Source organism: Thunnus albacares, chromosome 21 (assembly GCF_914725855.1).
Source record: "Thunnus albacares chromosome 21, fThuAlb1.1, whole genome shotgun sequence".
In the NCBI taxonomy this organism is placed as follows: domain Eukaryota; kingdom Metazoa; phylum Chordata; class Actinopteri; order Scombriformes; family Scombridae; genus Thunnus; species Thunnus albacares.
Window position 1 is genome coordinate 20174759 of NC_058126.1, and position 16185 is coordinate 20190943.

Genomic DNA, 16185 nt, shown 5'->3' on the forward strand with positions numbered 1-16185 from the left:
ATAATGCAGAAAATCCAAAACAGAGTATGTATGTTAAGAAGTAAGGTAACAAAACGGAAAGAGAAAGTATTAATGAGCAGACTGAGAACTGGACACACCAACCTTAACGGTAAACTTTTCATCACAGGAAAACATCCAACAGGTCTTTGCGATCAATGCCATGAGGCTGAGACAGTTGAGCATATCCTTAGAACAGGAAATTTAGAAGAAGAAATGATAACAGAATAATAGGGTGGGTACAGGACAAGATTAAAAGTATACTAGAATGTGGAGACAGTGTTAAAGGGAGGAAATTATTATCTTTTTTTTTTTTTTTAGGACTACTGGACTGGAAAGGCGGCTTAAAAATGAATGAACACTGAGGGAGAATGCAACCTGAGGGTGGCAGTACTGCATCATGGATGCCAGCTGTCGTAAAAACCCACAGAAGAAGAAATATGAGGGGACGCGATATTTTTTTTTCCTAGGATGGCAAAATCATGACCCGCCCTACTATGCCTCTGATTGGCTTACCCTGATGTTTTCACCGTGAACCTAACCAATCCAACCAACGAAGATAACGAGTACTCAGAGGCAAAGTAGGCGGGCCATGACTTTGCTATCCTAGGAAAAATAATTGGCGTGGGGGATGACTTTAGGGGTTTGGTGGATTGTGATTGAATGACTGAGCCCTGCAGGATTTGCAGTCCGTTGATGAATTAGTACAGAGAACAGTTTTTCTCGCTGTGTACTTTTTATAAAGTAATGCTGCTTGTGATGCTAATGCTAGTTTAGGTTGTGAGATGCAGGTATGTCTTCTTCCGGAGGGATTCAGGGACTTCTTCTGAAACTTCACGAATCTCTCACAGATGAAGACACCCGAGCTGCAGCTCTGAAATGTCACGATATAGTCGGTGATTTGGGACAGGAGTGCATACTGGCACCCACTGAGAATGAACTTGGTAAGGCAATACAGACTATATCAAATACTCTCACGGCAGTGCGCTGACTTCGCGCCAAAGTTCATTAACAATCTGGCAATTTAATGTTAATACAGCTGTTGTTGTTGACGAGCGTTAAACACCTTGTAGGATAAGGTGCTTTTTGAATTGTTACAAGTCGCTAATCAGTTCGTCCTGCAGAAATTATACCGATAAAGTCAATAACTTTGTTTAGTTTGCAGGTATCATATCAGCGTCTTCCGCCAAAATTCACCGTGGTGGGCGGTATCAGATAGTGAGACCACAATACAAACAACACCTGGTTCTCTGCAGGAGTTTAATAAACATCATTCAGTAGAAAGTCTGTGCTATTAACCTTAATCCTTCTATCATGCCAATTTTTCATGACGTTATCAATCAGTTTGTTTTTAATGACTTTATATCATTCTTTTCTGTTTTAAGTAGTGCTTTAAAAAAAACAATGTATTGGGGTCCTGGGGGACCTCAGTCAAAAACACCCAGTTCCGCCTGTGCAGTTTTAATCGATGTGACTATTCATTGAGTTCATGTTTGCCATGGGTCCTAATTTAAAGGGTCACACATTGTCGGCGGGTAAGGGGGTTTCAGATTACATTAATCACATAATTAATAATCTTTTGAGAAGAAATAAGTTAACATTTTGCTATGATGGTTGTTTCTTACAGTAGTTTATTCTCGGTTCTTTATTCAGGCGGTAGTCCTTGTATGTTAAATATGTTGGTAGGATGAGGGTTAACAGTCAAAACCAAAGATCAGGTGTTGCAGGATCAAAAACTCTAGGTGACACTAGAGGATTAAAACAAGGGTTTCGTTTTCATTTATTTTATTTTTTAGCAGGAAAAAAGCAGCACAGCAATGTAGAACCTTTACCAGCTGTGGGCCTGACTCAGTTTAGAAACTGTTTTGTCCCACAGTGAGGACAAAAAGCAATAAAATATAAGACAATACAGGCAGATTATAAAGGTCAACAAGTTAGACAAAGATTATTCTTCATATACAGTATATGGGCTTAAACATACCTATTTTTAAGAGTGAGCCCTGAGCTCCAGAGCTCCACCCCATGTCATTCTAACTAAATCAGTATTTAAATTTTGCATGTCCTCAAACAGACACACGCACACACACACACACACAGTATATTTGTGTAGTACGGTGGCACATTTATTGTTATTTGGCTATTGATAAGAAGGATATCCTTTACTTTTATGATATGATAACAGTGTGTTTTAATTACTAATGACTTTCTGGACAATGTACTTCCCTGATCAAGATCATTTTCTGTGAAGTTATAATACATTAGTAACACATGATCGTGTTTTTACTATCATGATATAATGTTCAGTAATGGAGGCTTTGAAAATGTACAGATATAATAGTTCATATCGGAAATTCAGTGGTGTTTTTATTGTGCAGGTTTTATTCTGTAATGTGATGCACGTCCTTTAAGTATTACTCAATAACAAATATTAACATTTCCACTTGATTCCATCTTTGCATCTTCATCTTGAAGCTTTACAGACATCCTTATTGTTCTCAAAAGACTATGGACTGCTCAGCTTCCTTAGAAAGTCCCTCCCATCAGATGAGGTTGGTATTAAACAACATCACGTAAACAATAATGTAGCAAACTGAAAAGATGTTATGTTGACAGAAATATTGTTCTGTTTATGTTTTCCAGCTCCGTGACACTCGAGTTGATATCTTGGGTTTTTTGGAGAAGTTTTTGGACAGAGTTTCTCCAAGAGTCAAAGGTTGGGAGAAGACTTACGCCATTGACATAAGAGTAAGTTCTTCATTTAGAAGTAGATTAAATGTTTGTTTTTTTAATTTCCTGCCAGAGACCTGCCAGACATTGATTGTTTACAAAGACTAATGTCATTCAATGTCTGACTGAACATGAAATAGACACTAAGGAGCCTCTATGTCTAAATAAGTCAGTTTCTATGTCTGCAGGGTAGACTAGAGATCCTCCGTATAACACAAGGCAATGCAATAGCACCACACACTATCAAAACCAACTTTTACATTCATACATGTAATTCCACAAATTCATTATGTTGTTTTTTCTTTCCATTCTCTTTGCAGGACACATGCATGGCTGTGTATACAAAGGACAAAGTAGCAAAATGTAGGACTCCAGTGCTGGAGCTTCTTATTAAGGTTGGTTTCTATGGATATGGTATATTTTCTTAGACATAAGGCCGATGTGCAAGGCGAGCAACATGAACTGCACTCAGACCAACAGAGGAGATCCATTGTAACAGACTTGCCGATTCTTATGATATTGTATTGAGTCTGTTGTATATTTGTGAATATGGATTCTTATGATATATTAGGATTACAAATATTTGATTGACCATTGTTGTATGTGCTGGTTATACCTTATCCATATTAAATTCTCTCATTAGGTTCTCCAAACAACAAAGGCTTCCACTGTGGCCGCAGACTTCAGAATCTGTGACATGTTCAACAGATTTTACAGCGAGCTTTGTCAGAAGAGCAAACTTCCAGATTCGGGTAAGTTTTCTTTTGATGCTGTAAACAAGTGTTTGTAAGGAGAATTACTTTATTCAGCCATTGAAAAACTGCAGAAGAATTTATTCTTTTTTTGTGTTACTTTTGCAACAGTTCTCGGCAAAATCTATGAGTTGCTGGGAGTCCTTGCAGAGGTCCATCCCAGCGAGATGGTCAACAACTCTGACAAACTCTACAAAGCCTTTCTAGGAGAGCTAAAAGAACAGGTATGTTTCACATATGATTTAATGTTAACAGAAAAAACAAAGACAAAATCATGATCCATTGTGTGTGGTGCTAACTGTTTGGGTAAAATGACTATCCTCTTCAGATATTGTTTTTGTTTTCTGATTGCAGCATTTGTTCGCTAGAGGCAGATATTTTTGGTTGAAGAAATCACATTTGCTTTCATTTGCTTTGTTTTCATTGAGTCTTATTGGTTACATGCACAGTTTGACAGTTTGTCAGCAGTGATACATTGTTTGTGTGGAGAGAACATAGCCATGCACACCATCCTCTCAGCTAATGATCACAGCAACACCAACAAAGTTTATTTAATATATAATAACCAATGATACATATTTTCTTTAAAAAAAAAAAAGCCAAAAAATATGATCAAAAAATATTAAAATTATTTTGAATTTGTTGCTAAATAACATTTTGGAAGCATTTTCTGAGGTGTACTTCTCACTAGAAAGTGTTGCGATCAGCTTTTTCTTGCAGCAGAAAAAAACCCACTCATTTTTGGATGTGTAGGGATGTAAAATGTGAATGAAATTTATTTTACATCAATATGCATTGTTGTGGATTTTCGGAGCTGATGCACTGGCAGTTGTTAGTTTGAAGAAGAGAAGACCAAACCAAACTTCGTATGATGATTCTGGGAAAACTTTAATGAACCTTGCAAGGGAGAGCGACTCAAGGGACACCTCCTGTTCGTACGGTGTCCCCTAACTCGTCTGACCCTCACAGTCCAAAACCAGCCTTTAAGCCAATCATAGAAACTAGTTCGTCAGTTCCGAATCATAAACCTATGACCTAAATCTGTATCTTTGGTTTGTCTTGTTGCGTCTGATGATGACCTGCATTCTGGCCTTGGTTCGCCTGTGAGGCTCCTGGTTTATTAAACAACATGTGTTATCTTCTGTTTGAGAGAACAGAAGAGTACAGCTTGACATTCTGTTGTCCTGGTCAGTTATGGAATATCCATAACAATCCCCTCTTATTGATCAAAAGATCAATACAAATTACCAATTTATGACTGGACTGGTGGACTGTAAGGGCACAAACAGAGTAGAAACAACATCCGCACAACAGATAACAATTCTCACACAAAAGTAATACAAGAATCAACAATTGCATTGAACAAAATCAAAAGTAAAATCATCAAAACACATAATCATTTAAACACATAATGCAATAACAATAAAAGCAAACAATCAGTAAATTAGATAAAAAACCCCTCTTATGTACCCCTTTAAAACAACTGTCATGTGACCCATGAGTTCTGTCTTCCAACCACCAGGGGCAGTAGTGAGGCAAATCCTCAAAGAAGATCTCCTAGAACACCAAAGCGTTAAAGGAGGTCATTGACAGAGGTCACCAGTCACATGCGCAAACAACCTAAGACAAGACACTTCCTGCCTCTTACTAGATGAAATCCTAGCAACTTAAAGGGGAGTCATACAAACATTTGATTACATCATAACAATAAAACAAATCAATCACAAAGTGAAGTCTTCAACCCATGCACTTTGCGTACAGTAGAGGGCCATCACCATGGAGAGGTTACTAGCACATACGATGCATGGTGATGTGGAATCCATCCTCCTTCGTCGACGTGGATGAACTCTGCTTCGTCTCAAACAGTGTTTTATCATATGTAGACCACCGCCATCTACCTCGAGAAAAAGTAACTGGATATGCAATATTACAATCATTCATTTTACATCTGTCAATAGGACATTTAAAAACAATAGAATTCACAATTCGTTTAACTCGGGAGAGAGCTGGTAAAATATGTCCATCAGTCTTTTCTGACTCTTTTTCTTCAGACTCTCTCATTGCAGCATTGTCAATGTATCTCACTGTTTTGTCAGGACTTACAGTGTTGTAGAGTCCCAATGGGCTCATTGATTTGTCCGTATGTCCAAGATCTGGCTCTTGGTCTGCATTTTCTGGATCATTCTGCAAAGGGCGCCCCTGTCCATGGGGCACTGGGTTCATGGCACCGACTGTGTCATGAGAAGGAAAGCCTTTCCGCTCTCCTTCGCCTGGAATCAGAGAGACTCCTGTCTCTCTCTCATTTGGACCGACTTGACCTGTCCCCTGCCCGAACCTACTAAACAGGAGAGAAAAAAGGAGTAACCATCCGGTTACCTGCCAGGGCTCTGCTCTCCTCCGCCAGTGGTTGGGGGGGCCAGTCTGCACCTTGTGGCGTGGATCCATTCTGCTCTGCCTTCGACCTTCAGGGCCGTCCTAGTAGTCAGCAGCACCTGGTATGGACCTTTCCACCTAGGAGACAAAGACACTTTTTCCAGAGATTTGATTAATACCAGGTCACCTTCTCGAAAGGAATGAATTGGTTCTTCCGATGGTTTGGGGAGTCTGTCAGCCACCTGTAAATGATACTTTCTCAAAATCTCTGTTAGTCTTTTCACATACTCAGTCATGAACTCATCCGTCCAAAGCAGAGTAGCTTTGTGTGGTGTCAGTGGGGGACTTGTCCCTGTGGACATTGGTCTTCCCATCAGCACCTCGTGAGGACTCAGTCCTGTAGTTGCACCCGGTGCACTCCGAATGGAGCACAGCACAATCGGCAGTGCATCAGCCATTTCAGGCCTGTGGCTAGGACTGTTTTGGTCAATCTGTCTTTGATAGTTGCATTCATTCTCTCAACTTGACCTGAACTCTGTGGATGATAAGGAACATGCAACTGCCACTTAAATCCTAAGATTTCTGACAGTCCCTGAGTGATTTTTGACACAAAAGCTGGACCTCCGTCGCTATCTATTCCCTGCGGCACTCCGTACCTAGGGATTACCTCCTTTAGCAGACACTTTACAACTGTTCTTGCATCTTCTTTTTTCGTTGCAAAAGCTTCTACCCACTTCGAGAACCTGTCGGTTATGACTAGCAAGTATTTGAAGCCTTGTGAGCTTGGCATATGTACAAAATCTATTTGCATATTTACAAAAGGACCTGATGGGGGTTCTAAGTGGTCATGTTTCACTGTGCTATTCTTTTTTCTGGTCTGTTGACATATCATACAACTATCCACAAGTGTTTGTGAAACTTGAGTAATGCCTGGAGCAAACCACTGTGAGCGAATAACATCATTCATCACCCCTCTTCCAACATGCGCTGGACCATGCGTCACACGTGCCAGTACATGAAGGAGAGCTCGAGGGCAAACCGGTCGACCATCAGGGTGGAGCCACAAGCCAGACTCCGCGTCAACTTTACAACCTTTACGCAACCAAAGACTTCGCTCCCTGTCATCAGCGTGATTTTGCATTGTCACGACATCATTAGCGGAAGGAACTGGAATTGGATTGGTAGGTTGTGTGGAGGCACATTGAAGTACCAAAGAGGGAGAGGAAAGTGCCGCTTGTTTGGCTGCAGTGTCAGCCATTGCATTTCCTCGTGAAACAGGATCAGTTCCATTCGTGTGAGCAGCACATTTGATGATTGCAAGCTGAGATGGGCGCAAAATAGCATCTAACAGGTCATTAACCAAAGTGTGATGCTGTAGTGGTTTTCCAGAAGATGACACAAAACCTCTCATCTTCCATAACTGGCCAAAATCATGAGCAGCGCCAAATGCATATCTTGAGTCAGTGTAAATAGTAGCCACCTTACCAGAAGCAAGAATACACGCTCTAGTTAGAGCATACAGTTCTGCTGCTTGAGCAGAGGTACCTGGAGGCAGTGCTTTTGCCTCTACTACCCCCCAATCGTTAACTACTGCATAGCCAGCTAGATGTGTGCTATCAGATGGTCTGCTAGCTGAACCATCAGTGTAAAAATCAAATCAGAATTGGGTATTGGTGTCTGCAACAAGTCTGGCCTTGGGGATGTACACAGGTCAATAGTTGTGATGCAATCATGCTCATCATCTGTGTCAATCAATGGAAGGAGAGTAGCTGGATTCAATGGAGGTGAGCGTTTTAAAGTGATGTGTGGACTATGAAGAATGATTGCTTCATAGCCTGAACGACGTGCAGCTGTCATGTGTTGGGTAGCAGATGTGTTCAAGATGTGAAGTACTGCATGTGGAACGTGCACAACACAGTCATGAGCCAGTACAATTGGAGAAGATTTCTCAATCATGATGGCAACGGCGGCCACCGCTCTTAAGCAACCTGGCATGCCAAGAACCACAGGGGTTAGTCGAGAGGAGTAGTACGCAACTGGACGGTAATGAGACCCATGTTTTTGCACGAGAATGCCTGTAGCAAAGCCATCTCGTTCATGTACATGCAGATGGAACGGCTGATGATAGTCCGGCAGCCCCAATGCCGGAGCCAAGGTGAGAGCATGTTTCAGGTCCTGAAAAGCTTTGTTCATGTCCTCAGTCCACTGCACCTTGGGAGGAGCTGATTGCAGTGTGGCGTTTCGCAAAACAGAGTCCATAGCAGCATACTCAAAGATCCAATGTCTGCAATAATTCGCCATCCCCAAGAACGAGAGCATTTGTTTCTTGGTTGTGGGAGGAGGCATGTTAACCAGCAGTTTCAACCTCTCCGGTGACAACAGGCGCTGTCCATTTTTCAAAACATGACCCAAGTATGTCACCTCAGACCGACAAAATTGCAGTTTGGCAAGTGATGCTCTATGACCACACTCAGCTAGTCTCTGTAGGAGCAAGATGGAGTCCGTTCGACAAGCTTCCTGTGATGGTGAAGCTATCAGGAGGTCATCTGCATACTGTAGGAGAGTGGAGCCCCCTGGAAAGTGGAGGTCATCCAAGTCCCGTTTCACTGCTGCTGCGTAAACTGTAGGACTCTCGACAAAACCCTGAGGCAAACGCTGCCAGGTGTACTGTTTTCCTTTGAATGTGAATGCAAACAGATACTGGCTATCTGGATGCAACGGGATTGAGAAAAAAGCTGAACTCAAATCAATGACTGTGTAGTGTGTTGAGTTGGATGGTAGTGAAGCTAAAATCGAATTTGTGTCTGGCACAATTGGAGCTGTTGGCACTACAATGCTATTAATAGCTTGCAAATCTTGTACAAAACGCCATTCATCTGGGCGGTTTGCTTTTGGAATGGGTAAAATGGGTGTGTTACATGGGCTTGTTGTTTGAACCAACACACCTTGATCCAGTAAAGACTGAATTACACCTTCAATACCAGCAATTAACTTGTGTGGCAAATTGTATTGCCTGACCATTGGTAGTTTAGCACCAGGTTTGAGTGTGACTTCGTGAGGTGGAGCCGAATTCACAAAACCCACATGGTTTTTATGTTTAGCCCATAAAATAGATGGAACCTCTGAAAGCTCTGATGGAGGCCCATACTGTGTGGGGAGGGGTGGTTGTTGCAAAACAAACCTACTCTGAGGTAGCTGGATGTGCTCAGTTGAAGATAACATGTACAGCTCAAGGCCCAAGTGTGTTATTGTTTGAGTTTGAGGAGTCTGCGCAGCTCCTCTCAATGCCTGGCACTGTGCCACCATGCTTTCAAGCTGTTGTGGGTCACAGTCAGGAGAGACAGCTACAGTGATGTATGGAAATGAATCTTTATCATTAACCAATTTGCGCTGTGCGTCAGATAACCGAATTGGAATTGCACATCCCTGTGGACCAACAAACAAACATTGTTCACACTCCAACCCCTCTTGTGTATTCAAAAACACATCAGCTAATTGTTTGTACACCTCTGGGGGGTTAAATGCTGCTGTACAGTGACACTGTAGTACAGGCCTCATGGCAGACATCTGTGTTGCACATGCTGGTGAAATTTGAGCAATTTTTTGAATGCTAGATACTGTGAAACTGGAAGCCATGTTAAAATCAGTCAATGACCAACAATACAAACAATCAGCAATAGTTTTCAAAAACTGAAATGCATGAGCAGCCTTCACATCAGGTAGGCTTAAAAACAATCCATCAGGTGTGCATTGAATGGTGGCATGTAGCTTGCAAAGTAAATCTCGTCCCATGAGATTAATTGGACTTTTCTCAGAAATCAGGAAAGAATGTTGCACATCTGAACCTTCAACAGTTATTTTAGCTCTCTGTGATAGTGGCTCAACAACAGGAACGCCGGAAACACCCACAGTGGTGACAAAATTAGGTGTTGGTGTACATACATGCTCATCAGCTTTAACAGTGGAAATTGTGGCCCCACTATCTACCATAATGTCAACTCTACTACCATTTACTTCAACAGGCATTATTGGATCTTCTGAAGGATCTTTTGAAAGTCGAATTACAGCTGCTTGAATGGGAAATGTTTTTTCTGATCCTGCCCCTCTATGGCCTCCCTATGCTTGATTGTAATATTGTCCATGATTCACATTATCAACATGTGGAGGAGGTGGTAGTGGTTGTTGTTGTTGTTGTGGTAAAGCAAGGGGGGCTGTTTGTTGGAAATTCCTTGTTTGGTGATCCTGGAATGGGTAATTTTGCTTGTTCTGACGACGACCACTTCTACACTCATTAGCCCAATGTCCCGCTTTCCCACATTTGTGACACTTTCCCGGTTTTCGCTTGTTATTGTTTTTGAAATGCTGTTGTCCACCCCCCTGTCGCGCATGCTGTAACATTTGTTTTGGGAAGGAGGCAGATTTGTCTTCAGCAAAAACTTCACACCTATCTAGCGCCATCATTTTGTTTACCGTTGCTTTCCAGTCTTTGGTTTGCCAATCGGTGACAGACAATTTGTATGCAGCTGCAACATTTGGTTTTAGATTTTGCACAAAGGTTGTAACAACAAAATATTCATTTCCTTCTCGTCCTATTCCTGCATTGCTATCCCAAGTACGTGTAAATCTGTTAACAAACTCAGGTACAGTTTCATATGCATCTTGGACACAGTGAATTACTTTATTAAAGTCAGTGCGCTGTCGTGCACATTTTCTTATTGCTGTTTTTGCTTCTTCATTTAACCAGTCAATCATGGTTCTATGAGGAGGCCACTGGCCATCCTCTGCCCGAGCAGGGAAAAGAAATTCACCTTTGCACAAATCCCACTCCGTTCTGTATGAGCCAGCAAGTAATTGTTCAACATCAGGTATCAGACAGTTATACACAGAGCATACATATCTTAACCATCCCCAGTATTCATCTGGGTTTGTGGTCGGATTGGGGGCATTTTGTGTCATTCCAACTATCTCAGCAGGAGTCCATGGTTTGCAGACAGCTGTGTTGCCAACCATGATTTTTGGAGCATTTATTGAGGTGGATGCAATGTTTAGAGGGGGCTCTAAAATGTTAGTTTTCGATCTTGTATGTCTTTCCAGATGTGAATGTGTCATTCTAGTTGTACCTCGTCTCTGTGTCATCTTTGGCCTGACTGCAGGTTCTATGTCGTCACTATGGTCTGTGTCAGACTCCTCCCCCTTACCTCTGGCTCCTTGTAACTCAAGTTCTACCTCACTTTCTCCTGAGCTGTCCTGAGTGTCTATCTCTGTTTCTTCAGCAACGGCAGCTAAATGTCTTTTCTTTTCCTTTCTTTTCTGGCTTTTTTCCTGTTTGAATGACAAATTAGCTTTCTTTTCTTTTTCTTCGTCGGCTCTATCTTTCTTTTCCTGTTTAACTCTTTCCCTTTCTCTAGCAGCCTGACTGTCTCTTTCCCTTTCTACTTCAGTCTGTAGTCTTTGTCCCTCAACAGCTGCGGCTAGTAAGAGAAATTCATCGTCAGTCTTTGCTTGTTGTGAAATGGTTTGATCAGTCATGTTAGCAGCTGAAAAGGGGTTTGAAGGTGAAAGTTGTGGAAAAATTGAAATCATTGTTTTGTTTGTGTGTGACTCTTGCAAAGGCACTCCAGCTTTGGATACAATGGTCAACAAAGTTTGTGGAGAGGGAGCATCAGTTTGCCGTTTTGCCCAACCGTATATGATAGCTTTGGAAATGGCCTTCACATTCTCACCATGCCTCTGTTTAATTTTCATCATTTCTGTAGCTCTGGTTTGCAACTCTGCTTCCAACATAGGCAAGTGACATGCTGTCACACATTTAACACAGTTCTCCACTGCTGCTCTGAACTCATCAGAAAAACGATCAACTCTTTTTTCATCCAGACTCACTCCACACCTCTGACGAGCAACAGTTAACCACACATTTACACAATCTTTCATATACGCACTATCCCAAGATGGATTTCCAAAATCTGGGTTAACATTGTACTCAGCAATCTGAAGCTTATCTCTATCAAACGCTCCTTCGTATGGCCATTCGCCATCTGTCCACTGATTCATAAGGGAAGAAAATGGGAACACAAAAGCCCATCCTTTCAATCTACCAACAACTCCCGCCGGAGATTGTGGAGAAAACATCGCTCTATATTGTGCATCTGTGAGTGTGTGGGGGTTTGCTTCGGGAAGCTTATCAATGGCAGATTGACCTTTTACTTCTGAATTGGTGCGTTTGTTTCCTACTGAAACAGATTTGTTCTTTCTCTTGTGTTTTGGTGAATGAATTAATTTTGTAGTAGATTGTGTTCTACTCACTGCTTTAGACGTGTTGTTGCCCATTTTAACACATTTACATTAAAAACATCACACAAACAAACACATCAAACACAAAACAGACACATCAAAACTTTCCCAGCATCACCGAAGTTCTTTTTTTTTTTACACCTCTCTTCCTGGTGCAATAGCAGTGATCTGAAGCCAAACCGACGAAGCAACTCTTCGTCTTGTGTACACTGTTTATTGTTTGAAAAAATAAGTCGGCGCCCGACTCTAGGACTTAGAATCCCAAGTCTGAAAACATTTCTCACAGGACACAGAGTGGATGATCCCCGGTCTTGGCTTAAACGAAATAGGCCAAATCCTACCCCGAAAACGTCTTTTCTATAGTTTAAACCTCAGGTGGGTCCCCCTGTGCCGGACGTAGCCCGAAGCTAGCCCAGAAATCCCAGCCACTTTTGTGGCACTGCAGGAGTTAAGACTCACTCAACTCTGCCTTTTTTTACCTCTTCACAACCACATGCTTTGCACCTGCTTATCACTGCACAGTTTCAACACATTTTCATGTGTTTAGATTCTTTAACCATCAGCTTTTTGCTTTTTTTTTTTTTTTTTTTTTTGTTCACTTTGTGACCACCTTTAAAGTGAAAGTGATGCACAGTTTCTTTGTGATTTCGTCAAACGCAGACATGGTAAGGCACAATAATAAAATAAAATTATGCACTTACCACGTCTTTGTTGTGTTGAAATCCTGTTCGTGACGCCAAATTGTTGTGGATTTTCGGAGCTGATGCACTGGCAGTTGTTAGTTTGAAGAAGAGAAGACCAAACCAAACTTCGTATGATGATTCTGGGAAAACTTTAATGAACCTTGCAAGGGAGAGCGACTCAAGGGACACCTCCTGTTCGTACGGTGTCCCCTAACTCGTCTGACCCTCACAGTCCAAAACCAGCCTTTAAGCCAATCATAGAAACTAGTTCGTCAGTTCCGAATCATAAACCTATGACCTAAATCTGTATCTTTGGTTTGTCTTGTTGCGTCTGATGATGACCTGCATTCTGGCCTTGGTTCGCCTGTGAGGCTCCTGGTTTATTAAACAACATGTGTTATCTTCTGTTTGAGAGAACAGAAGAGTACAGCTTGACATTCTGTTGTCCTGGTCAGTTATGGAATATCCATAACATGCATCTGTTGGAAAAGTTCACAGGTTTTCTTTCTTTAAAAATTGAACGGCAACTTTTGCTTTCCTGAATCTGATACGGTCATTGATGTTGGGGCTCTGTGTTACTATTATGTTTATTTAAGTTTTTACAGCTGTGTTTTTTTTTTATGTTTTTGTTTTAGATGACCTCTTCGACAAAGGAGCCGAAACTTTTTGTAGTTGCGGGATGTTTGAGAGGAATCACTGCTCTGATGGTCAACTTCACTAAAACCATGGAAGAAGGTGGGAGCTTGTGTGTGTCGTCTGTTCATATTTTTGTAATATCTGTTTATTCCACATTTATACAGCCATTTACAACAAAAAAATCAGTTCTGTTTCTAAGAGTGCGTAACTAGTGTGTGTCTCTGAACTGCAGACCCAGCAACATGCAAGGAAATTTTCCAGTACGCCCTGAAGGCAATCAGTCCCCAGGTAAATGAGAGCTTAAGCAACACAACAGTATGTCAGTGACCCTCTGCTATGTGATGTGTAGTGATGTGTGGGGCTTTGGAACCAACCTCAATACTTTTTTGGTTCTGACTAAAATGTATCAGTAGCACTGAGAATGAAAAACTGTCACTGTAGGTGTTTGCAGTTTATTGTAGATATTATGATGGTTGTTACTGGACATAGATGGCAATCTGAGAAAAAATAGTCTATGGAAACATAATTCAGGCACTGATTAGAAATTACTTCAAGTGGAAAATCCAGGTGGAAATTTATATTAAAAAAACATACTTGAAAGTTCTGAAGTACTCTTGATTTTGTAGACACCAAGCAATAAAGCTTTGCTGTGTAATATATCACCTAAAGTTGCTTGTTTTCCCATTTTTGTTATAGATGGAAATGAGTCGCTATGCTGTCACGTATGGTAAGGCTTCTCTTTTAACAGCAAAATGAATTTGGAACTTCCTGAGAACTAATATCTCTTTGACTCTGTTTCTTGAACAGCTGGGCTTAGATTACTGGCCAGGCATGCTTCCCAGTTCAGCAGCTGCCTCATGGACCACTACAGAGCTTTGTTTGATGTCATGTCTAAGCTCTGTGGACACATCAACGCTGAGATGAAGAAGACAAGTTACTATGCACTTGAAGCCTTCCTCAAACAGGTGAACACATAAAGACTTTTCTGCACAGACACAAACACAGATGTGATCTAGACAACCAGACTAACCGGTTAGCTGTATGAATATAATTAAATTTCCTTTGATACACTCCTCTTTGTTTTTGGCACAGCTCCAGGATGTTTGTCATAATGCCAGCTGAATTCAAGAATCAAAATATTTCTGAAATCCAACGCCACTGATGTATTTTTACAATCATTTTCAGGTTGCAATGCTGGTGGCGGAAAATATTGAGGAGCACAAAAGCAAGTTGAAGTTCTTCATGCAGAAGTTCTGCAACATCATTAAGACCATGGAATCAACACACAAAGAACTATCCATCGCCATACGAGGATACGGATTCTTTGCAGCTGTATGTTTATTGCCATGTTTGCTTTTATTGCAGTTGTAAAAGCCAAAACATACAGTGCTTAAGAAAACATTTAAGCACAAATATAAAGTCATATTTGGTTTATTGTGTAATCCATTGGACAATCTTAAATATAATCTTTCAGTTCCCATTGTTGTTCATGTACAGTATTATTTATTTTCCTCTGTAGCCATGCAAGAAAGTTTGCCCACAAGACGTGGACTTGATGTACACAGAGCTGATCCAGCGGTGTAAACAGATGTACCTGACTGAGTCTGACGAGGAGGACGACAGCTATTACCAGCTGCCCAGCTTCCTGGACTCTATAGCGAGTGTCCTGATTCACTTGGACAAGGTAACAGTTAGTTCTGTTACAGTTTGTCATTCACTTTGACCAACTGTTGAATCACAACAAAACCTTGAATCGACCTGAGAAGCTTGAGACAGATTCCAGATTTCAGATGGAGCACTTCACAGGTTTTCAGCCTTATCTGTATATGTTTTGCCTAGTCTCACCCTCATGACTTCCTAATTGTAACCTCTGCTTTGCATCCATGATTTCAGATTCCAGAGGTGTATACTCCACTACTGGAGCGTCTCCTTGTGGTGCAGATCGACAGTTTCCCTCAGTACAGTGAGAGAGTGCAGACCACTTGTTGCAGGTCCATCCTTAAGGTGCTGGTGGCCATAGCCTCTAAAGGACCTGTACTATGGAGTTTCATTAGCTCTGTGGGTACGTTGGCCATCGGGATGTTTCTATGTTTTCAAATGGTCAAGATATTTTACAACAAAAGCACACCCTTCATCAGATACTGTCTTTAGCAGAAAGATGTGTGATGATTCAAAATGTTTTGCATGCCTTTTTTTCTGTCATCTGAAATGAAATGGCATCTAAGAAAATGGCAAACTTGAATTCAGTGTTGAAGAAGGTGACCTTTCAATACAGGCCTTAACTAAAATCCACTTATGCTTCTTTTTCAGTGCACCAGGGATTGATTCGTGTCTGTTCAAAACCCCTCATACTCCCTGAGGTCAGATAGATGTTTTCATTAATGGAATTCACGCACATGTACAGCCTTGTATTATATTACATTATATTATTATTCTATGCTGATAGAATAAACAGGCTTCACATTTACTTCTGTCCTTTTCTCAGGACAAAGACTCTAGAAATGATCCCGAGGCCTCCCAAGTTCGTGTTGGAAAGTGGAAAGTTCCATCTAGTCAGAACTACCTCGCCCTGTTCAAAAGCCTGCTGGACTGTGATCGGTTGAAGGTACAGTTTTGTTAGTAAAGTTTCATCAACATTTTTGAGAAGCAGAGAATTTATAATGTAGTATTTAACTAATAATAAATTCAGTAATGTAATATTTAAAATACTACCAATATGTGTGAAT

The 16185-nt window shown here is 41.2% G+C and overlaps 1 protein-coding gene and 1 long non-coding RNA gene across 3 annotated transcripts in view; one reads left to right on the forward strand and one right to left on the reverse strand.

Moving 5' to 3' along the window:
• Positions 1-628: 628 nt before the first annotated feature.
• prkdc (protein kinase, DNA-activated, catalytic subunit) overlaps positions 629-16185 on the forward strand; it is a 44620-nt gene continuing 29063 nt past the window's right edge. The window contains exons 1-15 of the mRNA XM_044339362.1: positions 629-941; positions 2470-2546; positions 2638-2742; positions 3045-3119; positions 3368-3476; positions 3588-3700; positions 13459-13558; positions 13692-13747; positions 14156-14186; positions 14267-14424; positions 14645-14791; positions 14979-15143; positions 15353-15521; positions 15770-15819; positions 15945-16064. Coding sequence (XP_044195297.1) covers positions 791-941; positions 2470-2546; positions 2638-2742; positions 3045-3119; positions 3368-3476; positions 3588-3700; positions 13459-13558; positions 13692-13747; positions 14156-14186; positions 14267-14424; positions 14645-14791; positions 14979-15143; positions 15353-15521; positions 15770-15819; positions 15945-16064 — 1626 coding nt within the window. The 5' untranslated portion in view covers positions 629-790. The remainder of the gene's footprint in view (positions 942-2469; positions 2547-2637; positions 2743-3044; positions 3120-3367; positions 3477-3587; positions 3701-13458; positions 13559-13691; positions 13748-14155; positions 14187-14266; positions 14425-14644; positions 14792-14978; positions 15144-15352; positions 15522-15769; positions 15820-15944; positions 16065-16185) is intronic.
• LOC122972348 lies at positions 4625-6252 on the reverse strand. Of its 2 annotated transcripts, none has more exons than XR_006399731.1 (2): positions 5580-6252; positions 4625-5370 (listed from the first exon to the last, which is right to left on the reverse strand). It is a non-coding gene; the product is annotated as an uncharacterized LOC122972348 (long non-coding RNA). The 2 variants fall into 2 exon arrangements; XR_006399732.1 differs by having other exon boundaries at positions 4625-5389.